General features: G+C 38.9%; 3 protein-coding genes across 3 annotated transcripts; all 3 read right to left on the bottom strand.

Annotated features, from left to right (window-relative positions):
• Window positions 1-4,572: 4,572 nt before the first annotated feature.
• On the bottom strand, window positions 4,573-8,177 carry LOC126715265 (uncharacterized). The gene is made up of 2 exons (XM_050415792.1): window positions 7,420-8,177; window positions 4,573-4,842 (listed from the first exon to the last, which is right to left on the bottom strand). Exon 1 carries the CDS (start codon window positions 7,919-7,921, stop codon window positions 7,433-7,435), a length of 489 nt encoding a protein of 162 aa, XP_050271749.1. The 5' UTR covers window positions 7,922-8,177; the 3' UTR covers window positions 4,573-4,842; window positions 7,420-7,432.
• Window positions 8,178-15,648: 7,471 nt separating this feature from the next.
• LOC126704087 (uncharacterized) lies at window positions 15,649-17,535 on the bottom strand. The gene has a single exon (XM_050403122.1). It carries the CDS (start codon window positions 17,533-17,535, stop codon window positions 15,649-15,651), a length of 1,887 nt encoding a protein of 628 aa, XP_050259079.1.
• A 669-nt stretch (window positions 17,536-18,204) lies between these two features.
• Window positions 18,205-18,693, bottom strand: LOC126704078 (uncharacterized). The gene has a single exon (XM_050403116.1). It carries the CDS (start codon window positions 18,691-18,693, stop codon window positions 18,205-18,207), a length of 489 nt encoding a protein of 162 aa, XP_050259073.1.
• Window positions 18,694-21,794: the final 3,101 nt, after the last annotated feature.

The raw sequence follows: 21,794 nt of genomic DNA, 5'->3' as shown, positions 1-21,794 counted from the left end.
AAGATTATCGATTTGGCAAAGCCCAAGATCAGTTAAAGATGAATTGTGATGCAACTATTGGGATGGAGCACTCATATGTAGCAGTAGTAGCTAGAGATTGGAGAGAGAAATTGGTTTTTACTTGCTCAAAAAAAGTGAATACTAAGGTCTCTGAAGCCAAAGCTTCTCTATGTGCTGTGCAGTTAGCAAGCCAAATGCAGTTTAAGAAAGTGATAATTGAGGGTGATTCTAAGAATTGTGTCGAAGTTCAGTGCACTGGAGATTTGCTGACTTTGTTAATAAAGTCAGATTGCTTTCAGCAAGCTTTGACCGGCTGGAGTTTATGTGGGTGTATAGGAATGCAAATAAATTAAGCTACTCATGTCTTAGCAAAGTAGTCTCTATCAAACTTCTGTTCCTGGCTATTTTGTTGATGGGACGGGTCCTTCTCATTTTGTTAACATTATTAGTAAGGAAGAACAATAATATTAGGGTTTGTTTGATACAGTTGTTTAAACAACAGTTTTTTATGTTTAAATATCATAACACGTATTTTTATAATATTTTTAAATATTATAACATGTATTTTTATAATATTTTTTTAACCATACGTATTTTTACAACACATAAATAATGATAAATCTCTTAACTACCAAACGGCTCTTAGCAAGGAAGAACAACTTGGGTGTGGCTGAGCTGGAGGGAGTGAATATTGTATTTTTCCTTTTTTTGTCTTTTCCTTTTGTTGGCAATAACATTTGTTATTCGAGAAAAAAAAAATTGTAAGTTAAATTACTTTACTCCAAGAATATAACAACGTAATACTAAGCAGTGGCGGAGCTAGGAATTTATTTTTGGGAGGGCCATATATAAATTTTTGTGTGTGTGTGTGTGAAATGTAAAATAGTAAAATACAATACTTCATAACTCAATTTTTTCCCTTTTATTTGTTGAGATAATTGTTAAAATACTTATGTGTTCATTTTAAAGATGATGAATATTTACTTATTGTAATTTGTTGACATATGTATTTATAGATTGTATTTTATTTAAATGAAAATGAAGTTTATTTTTAGACTTTCTTAAATATATATGTATATTATCAAGTATGAGGGGCCAAAATGATAAGGTTATTTAAAAATTTACAAAATTTTAAGGATATTTTCAAAAAAAAATTATTTTTTTCAAAAATTTTGGGGGGGCCTAGGCCCCCCTTGGTCATTAAGTGGCTCCGCCACTGATACTAAGTCATACTAACTAAATACACGGAGATAAACCATTTATGAGAAAGTAGAGAATACTTCCTTTACAGATAACAAAATCTTATAACATTTTTGTAACAATATAAGATGTATCATAGGTTAAAATAAAATTATATATATATATATATATATAATACTTGGAAATAGTGGGTTAATCCCACATTGGAAAATGAGTATGAGTTAAAAAGGTTTAAAATCTGTGTTGTGTATCCTAGAGTTAGACCCTTTTAAATATACACCACTGTAAGTTTCTTTAAAAAAAACATTTTTCTCTCTCCCTGTGTGTGTGTTAAAAAATACTTAGTATTCTCAACAACAAAAAAAATGTCAAATGCTAAATTTGTACCATTTGGCATATGCTATATGCTATAGTGATATTCTACTTTTAGAAGGCAAGACTAAAAGCATTAGCATCAAATGTGCTAAAAAATGCTATTTTAACCCACAATTTTAATGTACTAAAAATTTACATATTATTTTATTACTTTCTCTCTCTTCTATTAATAAAAATAATAATTAAAAAATAATAATAATAAAGAAAGAGTATACAAATAAAATGGTAAAAGAATAGAAGATGTGATGTGTGGTATACTGTAAAGTGGTGTGTTAAAATAAATAACTTTTTTTGATTTGTCAAAATAATTTTTTTTTTTTTTTTTTTTTTTTTAGCATAGTTGATGCTAATGCTCTAGGGATGTTATGAAATGTTATGAGATCTTGTTGTATTCCTAAACTTTCTCATCAAGTAATAACCTAAGAGCATCTGCATCCAACAATGCAAAATATAGAAAGAGCTCAATTTTACACATCTAACCTCAAAATCACTCACATCAGTCAAGTTAAAGATATGTAAATTTGCAAAATTACTAAAGTAACTGCTTAAATTTACATTGGTACTATTCATTTTGTATTTATTTTTTTTTATTTTTTCTCTCTCTCTCTTTATGTATCGTATGATATCCCAATGATCAATTAAGAGAGTGGATGATGGTTCTTTTTTGTAAAAAGAGATAAACAATAAATTTTTTTGATATTTTAATGATATAGGATTTAGAATAAATAGATTTTTTGAAAAATGGTTATATAAAATAAAATAAAAAATATGTTCTTACCCTAAAATAAGCAAATATTTTTGAACAAGTGGATGTGAATGCTCTAATAAATTTCCAAAAACTGAAAACTAAAAAAAAGAAAATTCTTTCACCAAGCTGCCATCTATTGCTAATTCGCTATTAATAACTAATAAGTAATTAAGTACGGTTTCCTTTGGTCCACCTTACTTCCGTTCACTTCACAAAAACTGGATTCGAGCATCCTCGATCCCTTTTTACTAATACCATCGTACATATATACCCAATCTAACTCTTCTGCCAAGTGATTCTCAAAAAATAAATTAAAAAATTAACTCTTCTGGAAAGAGAATCAAACCCGGAGTTTAATAAAAAATTGACCCTTGGATAGTGATGAAAAAAAAAAGGGAGGGAACGATGAGGCTCGTTCAAGGTCCCCACCAAAACCAATCCTCCCACTTTATAAAAAGGGATGGATTTATTAATAAAAAACTTTAAATACATTTTTCAACTTTCCTATTTTGTTTTCGAGTATAAAATCTTCACTCCTTCCTTCTTTTCCCTCTCCCGTCCCTTTCGGTCCATCCTTTGAATTGTCTATCCTCCCATCGGTGATAATGCAAGTCCAAGACAACACACAAAAGAAAGAGAGGAGGTGAGTAATTCAGTTGTCTATTGGAAAGGGTTTGTCTTCTTCTTCTTTTTTGATACAGGGTTTGTCTTCTATTAGAATAGATGCAAGGAAAATAGACCTTATTTTAAAATAAATTAGAACTCGTTAGTAGGATATGAATTCTTAAAAAGACTCCACATGACATTCTACACACTCGTGAGTTCTAATTAGCTCAACTGGTAAAGTCTCTCATGGTTGTATAAGAGATCTGAAATTCAATCCCCATCTACACCAAAAACTAATTGGTATCTTGATCTGATGATAAAGAACTATCATCAGGAGTGGACATTATAGGTTGAAACTCTCTCAAAAAAATAACCAAATTTCAATTTCAAAATTTTAATAGTTAAGTATATCTCATGAAATGTGTCAAATGTCAATGTTAGCGGTTAAGTATCATATATTTTATTTATGGTTGATTCCCAACCCAAAAAATAGATTACGGTGAGTTGACCGTCAATATAAAATTTAGTCACTTCTTTTATGAATAAATCCATTACTGCTACACATTTTATACCAAAATGTGAATAAAATGTGTCATCTCTGCATAATGAAATATTGGTAAAATTAATGAATATTAAGGAAAAAAAGTAAAAATAATTAACAAAACTTTTTTTTTTCTTACTAAAACTTTGAACAAATAGCATGATTTGCCACTTGTAAGAAGTTCTTCATGGCGACAATCATCAGGCTATTCTGAAGAGAAGAATTAGCAATAATAAACAGGGTCACTGGCCTCCAATTTAAATTTTCTCCTCTTTCTCATTTTGATAAAAATTTCATTGTTCCTTGTTAAGACATAAAACGTTCTGGTTGTATGCTGTGCAACATGTACACTAAATAACTCAAATGGTTCTTAAGCATGGTATGATTTAACGCAAACGAAAGTGACAACCTCCAATAATTCTCGTGCTATAAATTATCCTTTTATATAACGTTTTCAATAAGCCACAAGATCCAATCACAACAGTAAATTGCTTCAATCGATCCCTATTGACATGATTGAGAAATGATAATGTTTCTTATAATCCTATTCCAAAACTCTAGTTGAGGCAATGACCAACCGCACCTATTAAAAATGCATAAAAACTTGGTCACATTTTATTTTCCTCAAATCAAAACCCATTACTTTACCCAAAAAATAAAAAACCTTTACTTTATATCTTAAACTTTACTTAGTCTAATATTATTAATTTAAAAGCATTTCTCCTCCCATCCTCCTTTGTCCCCAAACTGTGCCCTCACCTGTGGCTGTGAGACCCACAGACTCACAGAATACTGCCTCCAACAACAGAGTAGCAGCAGGCAGCACAAAGAAAGTGCATGTTACTATGCAAGTTCCTTTTTTTTTTTGAAAGGTTATGCAAGTTCCTTTTGATACGTATCACTAATTTTGAGTTATTTATACACTAGTGTTTTACTCCTAACTTCAAAAGTGGAAAAAGCAAGCGATCATTCAATTAACCCATTTTTATTCTTAAAGTCTCTTACTTTACTTTAGGATATGTATATAAAAATTAACAAGCAATCAAAACTAACCGTAATTTAGCTCCACGTGGCAAATTTGGAGGCCACGGAGGTCATTCCATTTTCTTAATTAAAGATAATATATATTAAAGACGAGGAAAACCCTGTGTTCATTACCAAGAAAAAGTAACACATAACTACAGAGACACCGAGGCATCTACTACACAATAAAGAAGTCTAGGAGCATTTTGAGGTTATTATTACAATCTAGTGATTTACAGTCAAATATTAGATGCTGCAAGCACCGAATACTTTGGTTCGATAAGTACTTCCAACCTTATGAGCGGATACTGTCACATAATTTATGCCCAACAAAGCAGCAATAGATGCCCTGCAGAGGAAAGAGACCAATTAGAAGTCAGTCTGCTGCCAATTGATAAAATAAAAAAAAAATAAAAACAACAACAACAACAACAACAACAACAAAGGTTTAGCATTCTTGAAGTCAACTAGTTAACTATTCTATTACCCAAAAGCTGAAGAACCTACATAGAGTGATAAAAGCTTCACATTTGGATGCAGAGAATTTGAAGGATTCACCTAGTTTTTAATTAGCATTAAAAAAGATAGCTTGAAGGCAAAGCAAAATCAAGGAAAATTTGAAAGAAGATTTCAGGTAATAAGCACAAAGTAAGAACTAAGAACCAAGGTTCTGAAGATTGATTGAATTTGAGCCCCTGTATTCATATCAATTTGAACTTATCAAAAAAGAATTCATATCATTTCAAACCTCTAGCTCTTAGTAACATTAAAAACAAGGTTATTTTGATCTAAATGTACTTTATCACTGCTGAATGCATGTACTACAGCAGTAAACATATGGGCACAAAAACTCAGTCGTCAGCTTTGAGATTTCACAAAAAATTGAACAAGAACTCAAACTTTCTATGAAGTGTTTCAGAACCCTAAATAAATAAAATCTAGAAAGTGCCTACATCAAAGTATACCATACCGCATAAGCCTCCATAACCATCTAAAGAAAATAATAGAACAAGGTGAAAAGTATTCCTACCAACAATGGGTTAAATTAATAGGATTTTAAAAGTTCATGGTTAGATTTGAAACAAACAAAACTATAGGGTTTAATTTATAACAATTGTAAACTTCAGAGTTTAATTTGAAACTTTTTAAATTAAAAGGTATAAAAATTTAATCTGAAAGACTGAAATCACCTAAAGTGTAGCGCTTAATATGTACTTTTCTAGTTTTCCCACAATTTAAAATAATTTCATTATATATAATTTATTTGTCTACTTATTAGCTGCGGGGGTAGTTCATCAAATCCAGCTGTGTAACTCCAGTAATTGTTTGGAATTTCTGTCATTGACATATGGTTGAGACTAGCATACACTTTTGGCAGATGCATCCAAGTAACAAAAGTTCTTTTGTAGGCACCAGACTTTTATAAAGACAGCAATAATAAATGAACGGTAAACAGGAAAGTTGAGCATAAGTATGATATCACAATACAAGTCCAAACAAGAAATAACAAACAGGTCTAGAATTGCATAATCCAGATTAAACAAATAATAACAGATAACAGATCCACAAATCAAAAATCCTCTAAGACAAATAGCATGGCTGGAAATGTTATTTTACTATATTCAAAGGTAGTAATACAAAAAGAACTCATCAGCATGGATGAACACCAAAAAAAAATAAAAAAAACATAAAACAAAAGACAAATCATATCTTAAATCATACTAGTGCTATCTAAAGGCTTGAAGAAATCTCTCATCATATCTTAAATTATGCTAAGCCTTTTAGATAGCACTAGTATATCAAATCATCAATAAACGTCGTACCTATTGCACAAAACTCCTACTCCTTTGTTGGAGACTAAGAGAGTTTATTGGTAAGTAGTCTTTCCTCCAATTTTGTATCAAATCATCAATAGTCTAGAATGGCTAATACCCCAGAGCTCACTAAATTAAAATCGTAAGAGTTTTTCTAATTGCATTCATAGCTTCCAATTATATATTGTTTTTAGTAAATCATCTAAGATTCATAATACAAAAAAGTCATATCCAATATCCAATTATATAATCTTGACGATTCAAGCAATCCCATAGCTTTTGTGGCCCTTTCGTTTAGCAGAATCTTTATAGATTCCTAGAATTATATTACCACCATTTGGTTCATTACTCAGCATTCACAAATTCCTGGGAATGTACCATACCTACGTTTGATTAAAACACCATAATCCCAGTAATAATTATATAATGCACACGCATATATCTTGAGAAAGATTGATGCTAGGAATATTATACATTTTACTATATTTTCCTTACAAACTGATGTGTCACCATTCAAACATTTATTTAATATGATGTTGAATTGAAAGTGATACTTTGTAAGCTTTTTGTAGTAAGATTAGTAGTGACATTAGCAATTTCCCATAATTTAAAAGCTAACCACCCTTTTCAATCTTTTAATTTCAAAAAAATAATAATAATAACCAACCTTTAACCAAACAAAAACAAAAAGAAAAAAAAAAGTACAACTAGCAAACACTTTATAACCCTAAAGCATATTGACAAATTTGGGAACTTTCCAGTAATGTTTTTATTTGCAAATAGGGAATTTATCTGGAAAAGAACATATTCGATACAAACAGATGCCTAGTAAACTAAAATTAAAACAAAATCAAAAAAGACAGCAACTATTTTATTTTGCTCGTGCTATACAGAATATTCAGGAATAATCGAGAAACATAGAGCACAATTCGATTCAATCAATTTTTATATTTTAAATCAATAATTACTAATTAAGAATTATCACTCAGAGATGTTAATTCAATACTAATCATAACGCACAACACATACTTTAGTCTCGAATTTCTCTGATCAATCCAAAACCCTAATTAAGAGAGAATTGAATTGAATTGAATTGGGATTTGAATTCATACCTCACTCGCTCACTCACGAAGAGGAGTGTTTGCCTTGGCAATCGGGGCTCTCGTCGAAGTTCTTGGAGGGGTACTTGGCGCTGACCATGCCGACCTCGAACACCAAGTCTTCGCCGGTGGATCGGATCCCGGTGATGGACCACCAGCTGAACAACGCACGGACCCGAATCCCGTCGAGCTCAGCGATCTTACCCGCAACGATCTTTCCCCTGACTGTCCTGGAATAGGTGGCGAGGTAGTTGTCCGGCGGGAGAGTGATCTTGCAGTCGCCGCCGAGCTCGACGGAGAAGTCGCCGGAGGTCTTGTTTATGGAGTAGCCATGGACTGAGGAGGGTAAGAGTCCGACGGGGAAGCCATAGTTGGTGAGCTCGGTGTGGGCCGCGGATAGGGATTGTGTCGGTTTCGGGTTCGGGTTCGGGTCGGAGATTTGGGCAGAGATGGGTATGAGGAGGATGAGAAGGGCGAGGGTGGAGGAGAAGAAGAAGAGGGATTTTGGGGTCATGGTGTTGAGTTTTGAGTTTGACTGACTGGTGAGAATAAGAACGCCGAGTTGCGTTTGTGTTTTTGCTTTCTGTGTTTTTTATGCTTTTTGATTTTGTTTTGCTTGCTCTGGTTGTGTAGGGCCTGTAGGCAACGGCGGCACGATTGTGAGCAACATGTCTAATGTTTTTAAATTACTGACGGAAAGTCCTCGTTTGACATTTACAAAACGACAGTAATTTTTTCGTTGCGACGGTACTAACGAAGTTCCTATTTTTGGGGTTTAAGATGGGTGTAATGTAAACAGTTTTTTGAACATCCGACTGTTGCCTAGCTGGTGATACGTGGGATTAGGATTGCAAAAATTTCACGTCCCATTTGATTTGCCTGTCCTGCACAAGTTTTCTTATAACTTTATTTAGTATACTAGTGATTAGATAAATAGATAAATAGTTAGATAAGATTTATATGTAAGCTCAAAATTTTTAAAATAATTAAAAACTAAATGATTAGATAAATAGTTATAATAAATTATAAAATAAGTAAATAAGTTTAATAAAAAAATTAATTTAAGTTTTGATTGTTTAGAATTTAGATTTTATTAGTGTTTATTTATTTTTATATTTTAAAATTCTCTATGTGTTTTGTGTTAATTTCTTAATATGAGACATGGAATGAATTTGACCATTCCTATTTGGATGGGGACAATGATTTGTTGCAAACAAGTTTGCTGGAGCTGCTGCATACAAGGGTAGGTGGCAAAATTTTAAAGTGATATGTGTCCAGGGCACATGACCAACTATTAGTTTGAATAAAATTTAAATTTGTTTTAAATTATTATTGTTAAATCTAAACCCTAGTCAAAACATGGATTGTTTTTAAAAAAAAGAAAACATGAGTTGTTGCGTGGGATTTAAGTTTAAAATTTTTTTATAATAAACTTGTAGTTTGAATAGAATTTAAATTTGTTGAAATTTAAATGATAAAGTTTTACCTAAATTAAACAGTTGTTAAATATCATCCCTTAATTGAGGAAATTATCCTAATTTGTTTTAAATGATTGTTAAATCATGCAACTTGAAGAAAAAAGAAAAGGAAAAAAAAAAAGCATTGTGTGAGATTTAAGTTTATAAATTTTTTTTATAATAAATATTTAGTTTGAATAAATTTTAAATTTAATTTAAATTATTGTTGTAAGGACGCGATTTGTAACGACCCGTAACAGTGTTAGGTTTGCACGTAAAAAGACCCAAACAATATGATTTGTAGAGCGTGGGTGTAAAGAACTAGGTTAACTTTCGTATAATGAAAAGATTTACTCCCACGTATATTGAAAGTCTTAAGTTGGTACAACGATCGTTCCCTTTGGTAATCGGTACAGTTCTTTTTCTCTCTTTTTGCTCTTCTTCTTTTGTCTGTGTCTTTCTTTCTTTTTCTCTTTTTCTGTTTCGATCCTCCTTTTTGTATGTTCTTCTTTCAGTTTATATACCACCCTTTGCCTTCCATCCTCACCGCACACGTGTAGATTGGGTTCGGAGGATTTCTTTCTGTTCCATCCAGCACCTCCTGGAACTTCCTATGGGCAGCTGTAAGGCTGCCTCCTTACTGTTTAGGTATCACCTCCACATTAATGCGGCCAGAGAGTTGGTTGAGAAGTCATTAATGCGGAGGCAGCTGTGGCTATAGATATTTGTTTATCTTTTCCCTTTTACCCTTGGTCTGTGATCCTATCTGCATTGGTGACATAATTCTGAGGCCCGGCTGCCACAAGACTGCGCCCTGTTCGTCCTCGGACGCACAGTGCCGAGGAGTATGGCGTCCTCGGACGAATACAGCACCTCACCCTCGTGATATTGACTACCACCCCCTTCAGTAATTACCTTATGACTGGACTTGGCTTCTTCGGACGGATATGCATCCTCGAATGGGCCACAAGCCCAACAATCCTGACCTTAATGGGCCTATTGATCGAACGACACCCACAATAGCCCCTCAAAATCCTACTTTTCGACTCCTCGGGAAAGAAGGTGGATTTTGACGTCATACGCCCGTACCTATGCATGTTTTGGGGCATGCCCCTGACACTTCAGCATCCCGATTTTGGCAGCATTAAATTTTGACAACGCCCCTGTCTCCCACGTTCGACGGTGAGATCTAAATCAAACGGCAGAAGGCTTCCCTTGTTTTATGAGCGGGAACTTCACCGCTCACAATCCTCACATGACTATAAAGGCGTTCCCTAATTAAACCTGTACTTTACCTTTGATGATTACATGGTTCCAGAGCTCATACATTGAACCTGCCTCTCTCCAGTCTTCGCTATTCTCCTGGCGACTACAAATAATCGTACGTTGTCCAAGGTCCTTCCTTTGAACCTGTAAGTCCTCTTGAAGTTTTTACCACTTTCGTTTCAAACCCAATAGTCCTTTCTACTAAGTTTTTTAGAAAAATGGGAAAACAAAAGAATCCATTTCGATGTCTCGTTGAGTCCGAGAAGGGTATTAGAAACTTTCGCTCTAAGTATAAGATCCCCCCAATGGTAGGGATGAGGTATGCAGCCCAAGGGGAGTGGGTTGATGCCAGGCAAACTAGGGAAGTAGTTATCCCCATGATCGCCTTTATAGAGGGCGGGATGACTATCCCCATGGGTAGTATTACTAGGAGTTACCTCAACTTCTTTAGGCTATCCCCCACCCAGTGTGCTCCGAATATGTTTAGGGTCTTGGGAAGCATAGACGCTCTGAATAAGAGAATGGACCTAAAGCTAACCCACCATGACGTGAATTAGGTGTACAACCTTCATCGCTTAACTGACCAGGGATATTATCTCAAGTCGAGATATCCTGAAGTAAGGCTAATTCAGTGCCTCCCCACTTCAAATAAGAACCTAAAGGAGGATTTCCTTATTCTCTCTGGGGAATGGCATGATGGTTTGCCTTGTCTAACAGTAGAGGGAACACCAGGTGGGCGTGTAGTTATAGATCTATACTATTTAGTTCGTGAACACATTTCATTTACTTTTATTATTTTTGTCTCCTACAATTTTAACTTTAGAATCAACGGTTTTGCAGATAGACGCTACACGAAGCCTAATCTCAGGTTAGTCAATAAGGCGAGCCTAGATAAGTTATTGAAGGCTGAAATATACGTGAATGAGGCTAACGGTCAGCTCCGGGCAGCACATTTAATTCTCGGCTACACCCCCCTTTCTTTTGCCTTTCAGGCGCCGAAGTGCGTGAGTAGAGCACGCGATCCTCGGTTTCACTGTATCAGTGTTGCCTACGAAGGGTTCATTGTTCTAGAGGGTATTCCGCTTCCCTAGTACACACCTCGCACAGAGCCTCTTTTCATAGGCAGCGTCTCGGCGGGAACTTCTTCGCCCTTACCTTCCCTCAGGAAAAAGGGAATAAAAAGGGGAAGGAAAAAGGAAAGAGGCGAGGAAACCGTTGTAACAGTATCTGAGTCCTCGAACGATTTCGGGATTTTTGATCAACCCACAAGCCCCGAGGAAGACCCTGACGAGATGAGGATACAAAGAAAACCCCAGAAAAGCTTGTTGGAGCTGATGGAAGGTCAGCCGGGAAAGACTGTACCTGCAAAAACAATACCATCCCAGGCTTCATCTCTTCCAGCTAGGTCTCCTCCTCCTGCTCCTCGTCACCCTCCTCGGTCATCTCCACAACCAGCGCTTCCCAACGTTGCTGAGCAGAAAAGGTGCAGAGAACAGAAGGGCAAAGAGGTGGCGGATACGAGCAAGTCTCGTCCCACTCGAGAGGAGGATGACCAACGAGCTGCAAAGCAGCAGAAAACTAAGCACCAATCCACGCGGGGCCAAGAGAAATCTGATTCCCCACATCTTGAGCCATAAGCATGGTTGCCAGCACCTATGCACGGTGGGGAGCCCCAGCGAGATGATGCCTCTATAAGGGACTTTAACGGCGGCATAGGGTGTCACGTAGCCTCGGCCATAGAGGAAGCCTTATTGCTCCCGAAAGACATGGCCGAAATAAAGAATATGAGGAAGAATGAACTCGTCCTCGACAACAAACGATATTTGGGCATGGTAAGAAACTATCTTTTATCCTTTTTCATTCTATGACTGTTACTCACTAATATGCACTTTTCATTGACTACAGTGTTAACCCCCCCTTTTTTTTTTTACAGATCATTCAAAATACTTTCAAGCTAGATGAGATGCTCAATGCCTGTTCCGATCAGCTAGATGGCGAAAGGAAAAGACGGGCAATGGCTGTACAGACCTTGTCCAAATCTAATCAGGACTTGGCCGACGCAAGAAAAAAACTACAGGTCGAAGAGCAAGCTCGCAAGAGTGCCGAGTCGGCATTAAAAGGCTACCAGAAGCAGGCTGAGGACCAAGCAAGGCTTCTGCGCGAGGCGAATGCCGAGCTAAAGAAGACTCAGGAGCAAGCTCTTGCTCTTAAGAAGCACCTGGAGGAAACTCATAAGCTAAGGGAGCAAGCTGAAAAGCTCAAAGAGCAAGCCGAGAAAGCGAAAATCAACACCGAACAGGCAATGAACGAAGCTGAGCAGAGAGGCTACGAAGTTGGTATAGCTGAAACTGAGAAGGCTTTGAGAGCCAAGGTTCCAGAGGTATGCCGTATCTACTACGCAAGAACTTGGAGCGAGGCTCTTAACCGTGCTGGGGTTGAAGCCTCATCCGAGTTACGTAGGCCGGAGAACATATATTATCCCGAGGCGATACGCCCCTCAGTTCTTCAACCCCATCAGGCTGATGCTCCTTCCCCAGTTATTAACCTAAACGAGGAGGTTTTGCCTCGCAATTCTCCTCCTCGCGGCCAACCGGAACCAGCTAAAGAGGGACTTGCTCCTCTAGGAGCTTCCCCAAACAAGACCACCACCGCTTCAGAGGCAGAGATGGCCTCCCAGGGTTTTCAACGGGAATTGGACTCCACAGTTCTACCCACTGGGGGCATTACCAAAGCCAAAGATGAAATCTCAACTTCAGAGGCAGACCTACCCGCCAGCCAGAACCCACAGATCTAGTTGAAATTTAAAAAAGTAGAACCTGCTTTGTAACTTAATTAGACACTTAGTAGAGGACTTCCTTACTTATTTTCTTATCGCTCTTGCGGCTCTATATTATTTTTGCACTCGTTCACTTTGTCATTGTAATTTTAGATGGGTTCATTTCAACCACCTTCTTGATTGTATGCCAACTTGCGTCCAAAGATCCCCCTCTGACTCCTCAATGAATGTTACAGGGCATTATTTCCCGTCAAGTTTATGATTAGAAGATCTATCACAACTCTGTTACTGTTCAATAATTCAATATACAACATAGGAGGTTAATCTCTACCAAGTTTGCGGTCCGAGGACCTGGCATAACTTAGTTTCTGTTCACCGTTTTAATATACCTTATATGGTGTTAATTTCCACTAAGTTCGCGATCCGAGGACCTGGCACAACTTAGTTTCTGTTCAACAATTCAATATACAATATAGGATGTTAATTTCCACTAAGTTTGCGATCCGAGAACCTGGCATAACTTAGCTTCTATTTAACAATTCAATATAAATCATAGGACGTTAATTTCTACTAAGTTTGCGATCCGAGGACCTGACATAGCTTAGTTTCTGTTTAACATTTCAATATAAATTATGGGATGTTAATTTCCACTAAGTTTGCGATCCGAGGACCTGGGATAACTTAGTTTCTGTTTAACATTTCAATATAAATTATGGAACGTTAATTTCTACTAAGTTTGCGATCCGAGGACCTGGCATAGCTTAGTTTCTGTTTAACATTTCAATATAAATTATGGGATGTTAATTTCCACTAAGTTCGCGATCCGAGGACCTGGCACAACTTAGTTTCTGTTCAACAATTCAATATACAATATAGGATGTTAATTTCCACTAAGTTTGCGATCCGAGGACCTGGCATAACTTAGCTTCTGTTTAACAATTCAATATAAATCATAGGACGTTAATTTCTACTAAGTTTGCGATCCGAGGACCTGGCATAGCTTAGTTTCTGTTAAACATTTCAATATAAATTATGGGATGTTAATTTCCACTAAGTTTGCAATCCGAGGACCTGGCATAGCTTAGTTTCTGTTTAACATTTCAATATAAATTATGGGGCGTTAATTTCTACTAAGTTTGCGATCCGAGGATCTGGCATAGCTTAGTTTCTATTTAACATTTCAATATAAATTATGGGATGTTAATTTCCACTAAGTTCGCGATCCGAGGACCTGGCACAACTTAGTTTTTGTTCAACAATTCAATATACAATATAGGATGTTAATTTCCACTAAGTTTGCGATCCGAGGACCTGGCATAACTGAGTTTCTGTTTAATAATTCAATATAAATCATAGGACGTTAATTTCTACTAAGTTTGCGATCTGAGGACCTGGCATAACTTAGTTTCTGTTTAACATTTCAATATAAATTATGGGACGTTAATTTCTACTAAGTTTGCGATCCGAGGACCTGGCATAGCTTAGTTTCTATTTAGCATTTCAATATAAATTATGGGATGTTAATTTCCACTAAGTTTGCGATCTGAGGACTTGGCATATCTTAGTTTCTGTTTAACATTTCAATATACAATATAGGATGTTAATTTCCACTAAATTTGCGATCCGAGGACCTGGCATAGCTTAGTTTCTGTTTAACATTTCAATATAAATTATGGGACGTTAATTTCCACTAAGTTTGCAATCCGAGAACCTGGCATAGCTTAGTTTCTGTTTAACATTTCAATATAAATTATGGGACGTTAATTTCCACTAAGTTTGCGATCCGAGGACCTGGCATAGCTTAGTTTCTGTTTAACATTTCAATATACAATGTAGGATGTTAATTTCCACTAAGTTGGCGATTCGAAGACCTGGCATAACTTAGTTTCTATTTAACAATTCAATATAAATCATAAGATGCAGGAGTACAGGATGTATGATTGACATAAGTTAAAAGAAAATATTTGAATTGAAACACTTTTATTAATAATAATACCTCTTGAGATTATTTACATTCCAATGATGGAGTACAAGTTTTTCATCTAGGTCCTCTAGATAGTAGGCTCCTATTCCTGCTACAGAAGTGATCCGATATGGCCCCTCCCAATTAGGTCCCAATTTTCCCTAATTTGGATTCTTAGTGGCCCCCAGGACTTTCCTCAGCACCAGATCTCCTATGGCTAACGACCTCATCCTCACATTGCTATCATAGCCCTGCTTGAGTTTATGTTGGTAGTAAGCTAGTCGAACCATCACGCTCTCCCTTCGTTCTTCAATTAGGTCCAAACTTTTCTCCAACATCGCATCATTGCTACCCGAAGAGAATGTACTGGTCCTTAACATTGGGAATCTAGTTTCCAGGGGAATGACGGCCTCGGCCCCATAGGTCATGGAAAAGGGAGTTTCCCCCGTCGAACGTCGGGGTGTTGTCCGATACGTCCAAAGCACATGTGGCAATTCTTCCACCCATTTTCCTTTCGCGTCATCCAGTCTCTTCTTAAGCCCATTGACTATTACTTTGTTAACAGCTTCAGCCTGCCCATTGTCTTGTGGATAAGCCGGAGTGGAATATCTATTTCTTATTCCCAACTCTGAACAATATTCCCTAAAGGCATTGCTATCGAATTGGAGTCCATTATCTGAGACAAGAATTCGAGGAATACCAAATCGTGTAACAATGTTCCTCCAAACAAACTTCTTCACATCTACGTCCCTGATGTTCGCCAAGGGCTCAGTTTCAACCTATTTAGTGAAGTAGTCTGTGCCGACCAGTAGGTATTTCTTGTTTCCTATGGCTTTAGGAAAAGGGCCGACAATGTCTAGCCCCCACTGCGCAAAAGGCCAAGGGCTAGAGAAAGGGTTAAGAACTCCTCCCGGTTGGTGGATATTCGGAGCATATCTTTGACACTGATCGCATTTCTTGACGTACTCCTGCGCTTCCATCCACATATTTGGCCACCAATAACCTTGTGTGAGGGCTCGACATGATAGAGACCTTCCCCCTGTATGGCTCCCACAAATGCCCTCATGCAATTCCTCCAGTATCGACTCTACTGTCTCAGGAGGCACACAGAGCAGGTATGGCCCAGAGAAGGACCATTTGTATAACTTTTTATCCTCGGATAACCAGTACCGAGGAGCCCTCCTTCGTATTTTCTCAGCTTCCATCTTATCGTCGGGCAATACATCACTTTCAAGGAATTTTAATATGGGATCCATCCAGCTTGACGACAGATTAGTTTGTCTGATTTGGCAAACCTCCTTCTCTGGTGAGGTAGGGGAACACAGGTCTTCGACGATAATCATCCGAGGAAAATTTCGTACTGAGGAGGTGGCAAGGGTCGCCAAGAAATCAGCATAGGTATTTTCACCTCGAGGAATATGCAACAAGTCAAAAGACTCGAACTTCGTTCGTAGACGCCTAACCCGGTTCAGATACCCTTGCATCCTCGGATCCCGGGCCTCCAATTCTCCTCTCACCTGGCCGACCACCAATCTCGAGTCTGAGAATAACTTCACTGACTTTCCGCCCATTTTATGGACCATACCCATTCCCATTATCAAAGCTTCGTATTCTGATTCATTGTTAGTAGCTAAGAACCCTAGTCTTAACGACTTCTCGATGATGACCTCTTCGGGGGATATCAACACCAATCCCAATCCTGCTCCCCGTTGGTTTGCGGCCCCATCCACGTACACTTTCCACAAAGACTCTCCTTGTGCGGATATTAGGCCAACCAATTTTTCATCCATGTGATCGTGATTCCTATTAACTTCCTCTGGGCACTCAGCGAATTCAGCCACCAAATCGGCAAGGACTTGACCTTTTACAAAAGTGCGAGGCATGTATTTGATATCAAAAGCACCCAGAATCATGCCCCACTTGGCAATTCTTCCAGTGTAGTCAGCACTTCTGAGTATGGACTTGAGAGGCAGTTGGGTCAAGATAACCACAGTATGGGCTTGAAAATAGTGCGGAAGTTTGCGTGTTGCATGAACTACCGCCAGTATAGCCTTTTCTAACGACAGATATCTCACCTCGGCTTCATGGAGGGATTTACTTACATAATAAACCGGCCTTTGGACACCATTGTCTTCTCGTATCAAGACGAAACTAACTGCATGAGGGGCTACCGCCAAATAAGCATACAACACCTCATCTACCTCAGGGCTAGACATGATAGGCGGCCTGGACAAGTAATCTTTCAACTGCTGGAACGCTTCAGCACACTCCGCAGTCCATTTAAATCCTTGACACTTATGTAGTAGGCGGAAAAAAGGACGACACCTCTCAGCCGACCTGGAGATGAACCGATTCAACGCGGCAGTCATCCCCATCAGTTTCTGCACCTCTTTTGGATTCCGAGGTGCTTGCAAATCGTTAATGGCCCTAATCTGGTCTGGATTCACCTCAATTCCTCTATGGGTCACCATGTACCCCAAGAATTTCCCGGAACCTACACCAAAGGAGCACTTCGAAGCATTCAAGCGCAACTTGTGTTTTCTCAGTATCCCGAAGATACTCGTGAGGTCTTCCACGTGTTCGGACACTACTTTACTTTTCACAACCATATCATCCATATAAACTTCAATACTTCTACCCAGTTGTGGTTCAAACATCTTCGTCATCATGCGTTGATAGGTAGATCCAGCGTTTTTCAAGCCGAAGGGCATCACTTTGTAATGGTAATTCCCAATCGGGGTCACAAAAGCAGTCTTTTCCTGATCGTCGGCGGCCAGCGGTATTTGGTGATACCCTTGAAAGGCATCCAAGAAACTCATCCTGGGGTGACCCACGGTTGCATCCACTAACTGGTCGATCTTCGGCATAGGAAATGGATCTTTGGGGCAGGCCTTATTAAGATCCGTGAAGTCCACGCACACCCGCCATTTTCCTGTCTTCTTTTTTACCACCACCGTATTGGCCAACCATTGAGGGTAAAAAACTTCCTTGATAGCCCCAGCCTGTTTGAGCTTGGTAACTTCGCTTCTAACCGCCTCGGCATGCTCCTTCGATGGTCGCCGAGAAGGTTGTCTCCTGGGCATAACGGCAGGGTTCACATTGAGTCGGTGACAAATGAAATTCAGGTCCACCCCCGGGGCTTCATACGGGTCCCATGCAAAAACATCCACATTGGATCGGAGGAATTCCAGCAAACTCGCTTTCTCTTGCAAAGGCAAATTGGCCCCAATCTGGAAGAATTTTTCTAGATCATCAGCAACAACTACCTTCTCCAAATCTTCACACTCTACCCCATTGGCTGGCACGTCTAAGCCTGATACTGGGGACTTTAATTGCTATAACTCATTGTCGGCCGTAACCGAGGTTTCTGCTTCTAGCCGATGCTGTATAGCCGCTACTAGGCACTGCCGAGCAGCCGCCTGACTCCCTACTATTTCCAGCACTTGGTCTCCGGATGGGTACTTCACCTTCTGATGTAGAGTGGACGAAACCGCTTTAAGGGTGTGAAGCCAAGGTCTGCCCACAATAGCCGTGTATGGAGAAAAAACATCCACGACAATAAAGTCCACCTCCACCACATCGGTACTTGACTGCACGGGCAGCCTGATTAGCCCCATGGGAGTGACCAACCTTCCCTCAAAACTTACTAGAGGGGAATTATAGGTTGTTAAGTCCTCTAGTTTCAAACCTAGCCCTTTGTACAAATCTGGATACATCACATCCACAGCGCTTCCCTGATCAACCATCACTCTTCTGACATCATACCCGCTAATCCTCAACGTTACCACCAAGGCATCCTCATGGGGCTGTATGGTCCCAACCATATCCTCATCTGAAAAGCCCAAAATCAGGGGGACACGCCTCTTGGCCTTCTTCAATGCGATCCTCGGCTGGGGAACGGGACACCGACAACACTCTGGAGGGGCAAGATCCAGTCCTTCCCGGGGCCGCAAAGATAACGTTAATCGTACCTAGGGGGAGCCTTGATGAAGCGTCCCCACGCACCTCGGAACCTGCTTGGCTCGCCCTTCCATTGGAGTGATGCAAGAGTTGTTTTAATTTCCCTTCACGGACCAACTGTTCCAAGTGGTCCCATAAATTCCTACAGTTGTCCGTCGTGTGCCCATGATCCTGATGATAATGGCAATACAAACTCGGGTTGCGTTTTCTAGGCTCTCCCGCCATCTTGTTCGGCCATTTGAAGAATGGTTCGTTCTTTATCTTCTCCAAAACCTGCTGAACAGGCTCCCGAAATACTGCATTAACAACCTAGGCGTCCGCCGAGCCTGACTGCCCAACAAAATCCCTCCGTGGTCGGCTGTTATTATAACGGTCCGACCTGAAATCCCTCCTCTCCTGAGGGATCACCTTGGCCTTTCCTTTCCCCTGAAGTTGATCTTCCTCTACCCTTCTGTACTTATCTATTCTGTCCATCAGCTGGCGCACACTAGTGACAGGTTTACCCGTCAAGGATTTCCTCAAATCGTGATCAGCTGGGAGACCAGCCTTGAAAGTGGTTATAGCCACAGGATCATTCTTTCCCTCTATTTCGTTAAACATTTCCCAGTACCTATCTGAGTAACTCTTGAGAGTCTTGCCCTCTTGCATAGACAAAGTCAACAAGGATCCCAAAGGCCGAGGAGTCCTGCTGCATGTAATAAAACGAGCACCAAAAGCCCGAGTCAGTGTTTTGAAAGATCCAACAGAATTGGCCCTTAAGCCATTAAACCACCTCATCGCCGTCGGACCCAAACTCGATGGAAAAATCTTGCACATCAAAGCATCATCCCTGGAGTGAATAGCCATCTTTTGGCTGTAATAGCTTACATGTTCCACCGGATCTGAATGGCCATCATACAGAGAGAACGTAGGCTGATGGAACTGCCGAGGATGGGTAGCATCGTCTATGTTTCTCGTAAAGGGCGACTTGGAAATTTGGCTCAAGGCTTTGTTCATGGCATCGTTTCCCAAGCCCCTGCTAGTTGGACTTCTACGCTTACGTCGATAGCGGTGCTCCTCTTCATAGGAGAAAGTCTCGCTTGGCAGAGTTCTCGATCTCCGCCTATAACTAGCTCCATCCGATTCCTCAGACGATGGCTCGGAGCAAGGTGGGGAACGCTCCCGCCGTGCATGGCACAATTCTCTCTTCAAATTTGCAATCTCACGTTGCAGATTCCCATCATGCTTCGCGTGGGAGACGTGACTCTTCCCACGAGAGTGGCTCCTGGTTGTATGGGTTGTATGTACACTCCCTTCATGGCCTTCTTCCCGTTCAGGACTCCTTCGAGGACCACCGTGTTGAGAGCCCCTTGACTCCGCCTGGTGCAAGTTGACATCCTCCTGATGCGGTCCCGCCACGGGGTGATGTGGACCCACTTCCTCCATCAGAAACGTTGCACTGGAAGTCCTCTAAGCTAACACAAGCTCTTCCCACAGACGGCGCCAATTGTAAGGACGTGATTTGTAACGACCCGTAACAGTGTTGGGTTCGCACGTAAAAAGGCCCAAACAATATGATTTGTAGAGCGTGGGTGTAAAGAACTAGGTTAACTTTCGTATAATGAAAAGATTTACTCCCACGTATATTGAAAGTCTTAAGTTGGTACAACGATCGTTCCCTTTGGTAATCGGTACAGTTCTTTTTCTCTCTTTTTGCTCTTCTTCTTTTGTCTGTGTTTTTCTTTCTTTTTTTCTTTTTCTGTTTCGATCCTCCTTCTTGTATGTTCTTCTTTCAGTTTATATACCACCCTTTGCCTTCCATCCTCACCGCACACGTGTAGATTGGGTTCAGAGGATTTCTTTCTGTCCCATCCAGCACCTCCTGGAACTTCCTATGGGCAGCTGTAAGGCTACCTCCTTACTGTTCAGGTATCACCTCCACATTAATGCGGTCAGAGAGTTGGTTAAGAAGTCATTAATGCGGAGGCAGCTGTGACTATAGATATTTGTTTATCTTTTCCCTTTTACCCTTGGTCTATGATCCTATCTGCATTGGTGACATAATTCTGAGGCCCGGCTGCCACAAGACAGCGCCCTGTTCGTCCTCGGACGCACAGTGCTGAGGAGTATGGCGTCCTCGGACGAATACAGCACCTCACCCTCATGATATTGACTACCACCCCCTTCAATAATTACCTTATGACTGGACTTGGCTTCTTCGGACGGATATGCATCCTCGGATGGGCCACAAGCCCAACAATCCTGACCTTAATAGGCCTATTGATCGAACGGCGCCCACAATTGTTAAATCTTATCCCTTAATCAAAACATGAGTTGTTTTTTTTAGAAAGAAAACATGGGTTATTGTGTGGGATTAAAGTTTATAAATTTTTTATAATAGACTTTTAGTTTGAAACTTTGAATAGGATTTAAATTTGTTGAAATTTAAATGATAAATTTTTACATAAATTAAACAATTGTTAAACATTATCCCTTAATTGAGGAAATATATCCTAACAAAAATATATAATTAATTTACTAATTAATAAGAGTAGCCACTTTGCGCAATCACGACTTCTAAGCTCAAATTTTATTATATAATAATATAATATAATATATATTATTTATTTTTATATATATACAATAACAATAAAACCTTAGTTCCAAAGTTGTAGGATCAATTATGGATCATCAACAAGATTAATTAGGGTAGAATTTATATATATTTTTCCTCTATTCTATTATGATCCCAAAATACTTGTTTTCTCTCTTTTAATACACTCTTAAATGGTCCTCCTTTAGTTTCTCAAAAAAAAAAAAAAAATGCTCCTCATTTTTCTATTTTATTTTATCTTTATCTCATTAATATCTACAAAAAAAAAAAAAAAAAAAAAATCTTTATCTCATTAATGTCAAATCATCTCATTAGGAATGAAAAAATTACCTCCAACTCATCTTACCCCCACCCTTGACTTGCGCTTATCTT

Source organism: Quercus robur, chromosome 2 (genome assembly GCF_932294415.1).
Source record: "Quercus robur chromosome 2, dhQueRobu3.1, whole genome shotgun sequence".
Lineage (NCBI taxonomy): Eukaryota > Viridiplantae > Streptophyta > Magnoliopsida > Fagales > Fagaceae > Quercus > Quercus robur.
Note: the sequence above shows the minus strand (reverse complement) of the source record. Positions and strands in the feature narration are given on the sequence as shown.

Coding starts and splice junctions, on each gene's coding strand:
- LOC126715265 (XM_050415792.1), bottom strand. CDS start 7,921: ATGACCCCAAAATCCCTCTTCTTCTTCTCCTCCACCCTCGCCCTTCTC.
- LOC126704087 (XM_050403122.1), bottom strand. CDS start 17,535: ATGACGAAGATGTTTGAACCACAACTGGGTAGAAGTATTGAAGTTTAT.
- LOC126704078 (XM_050403116.1), bottom strand. CDS start 18,693: ATGGTTGGGACCATACAGCCCCATGAGGATGCCTTGGTGGTAACGTTG.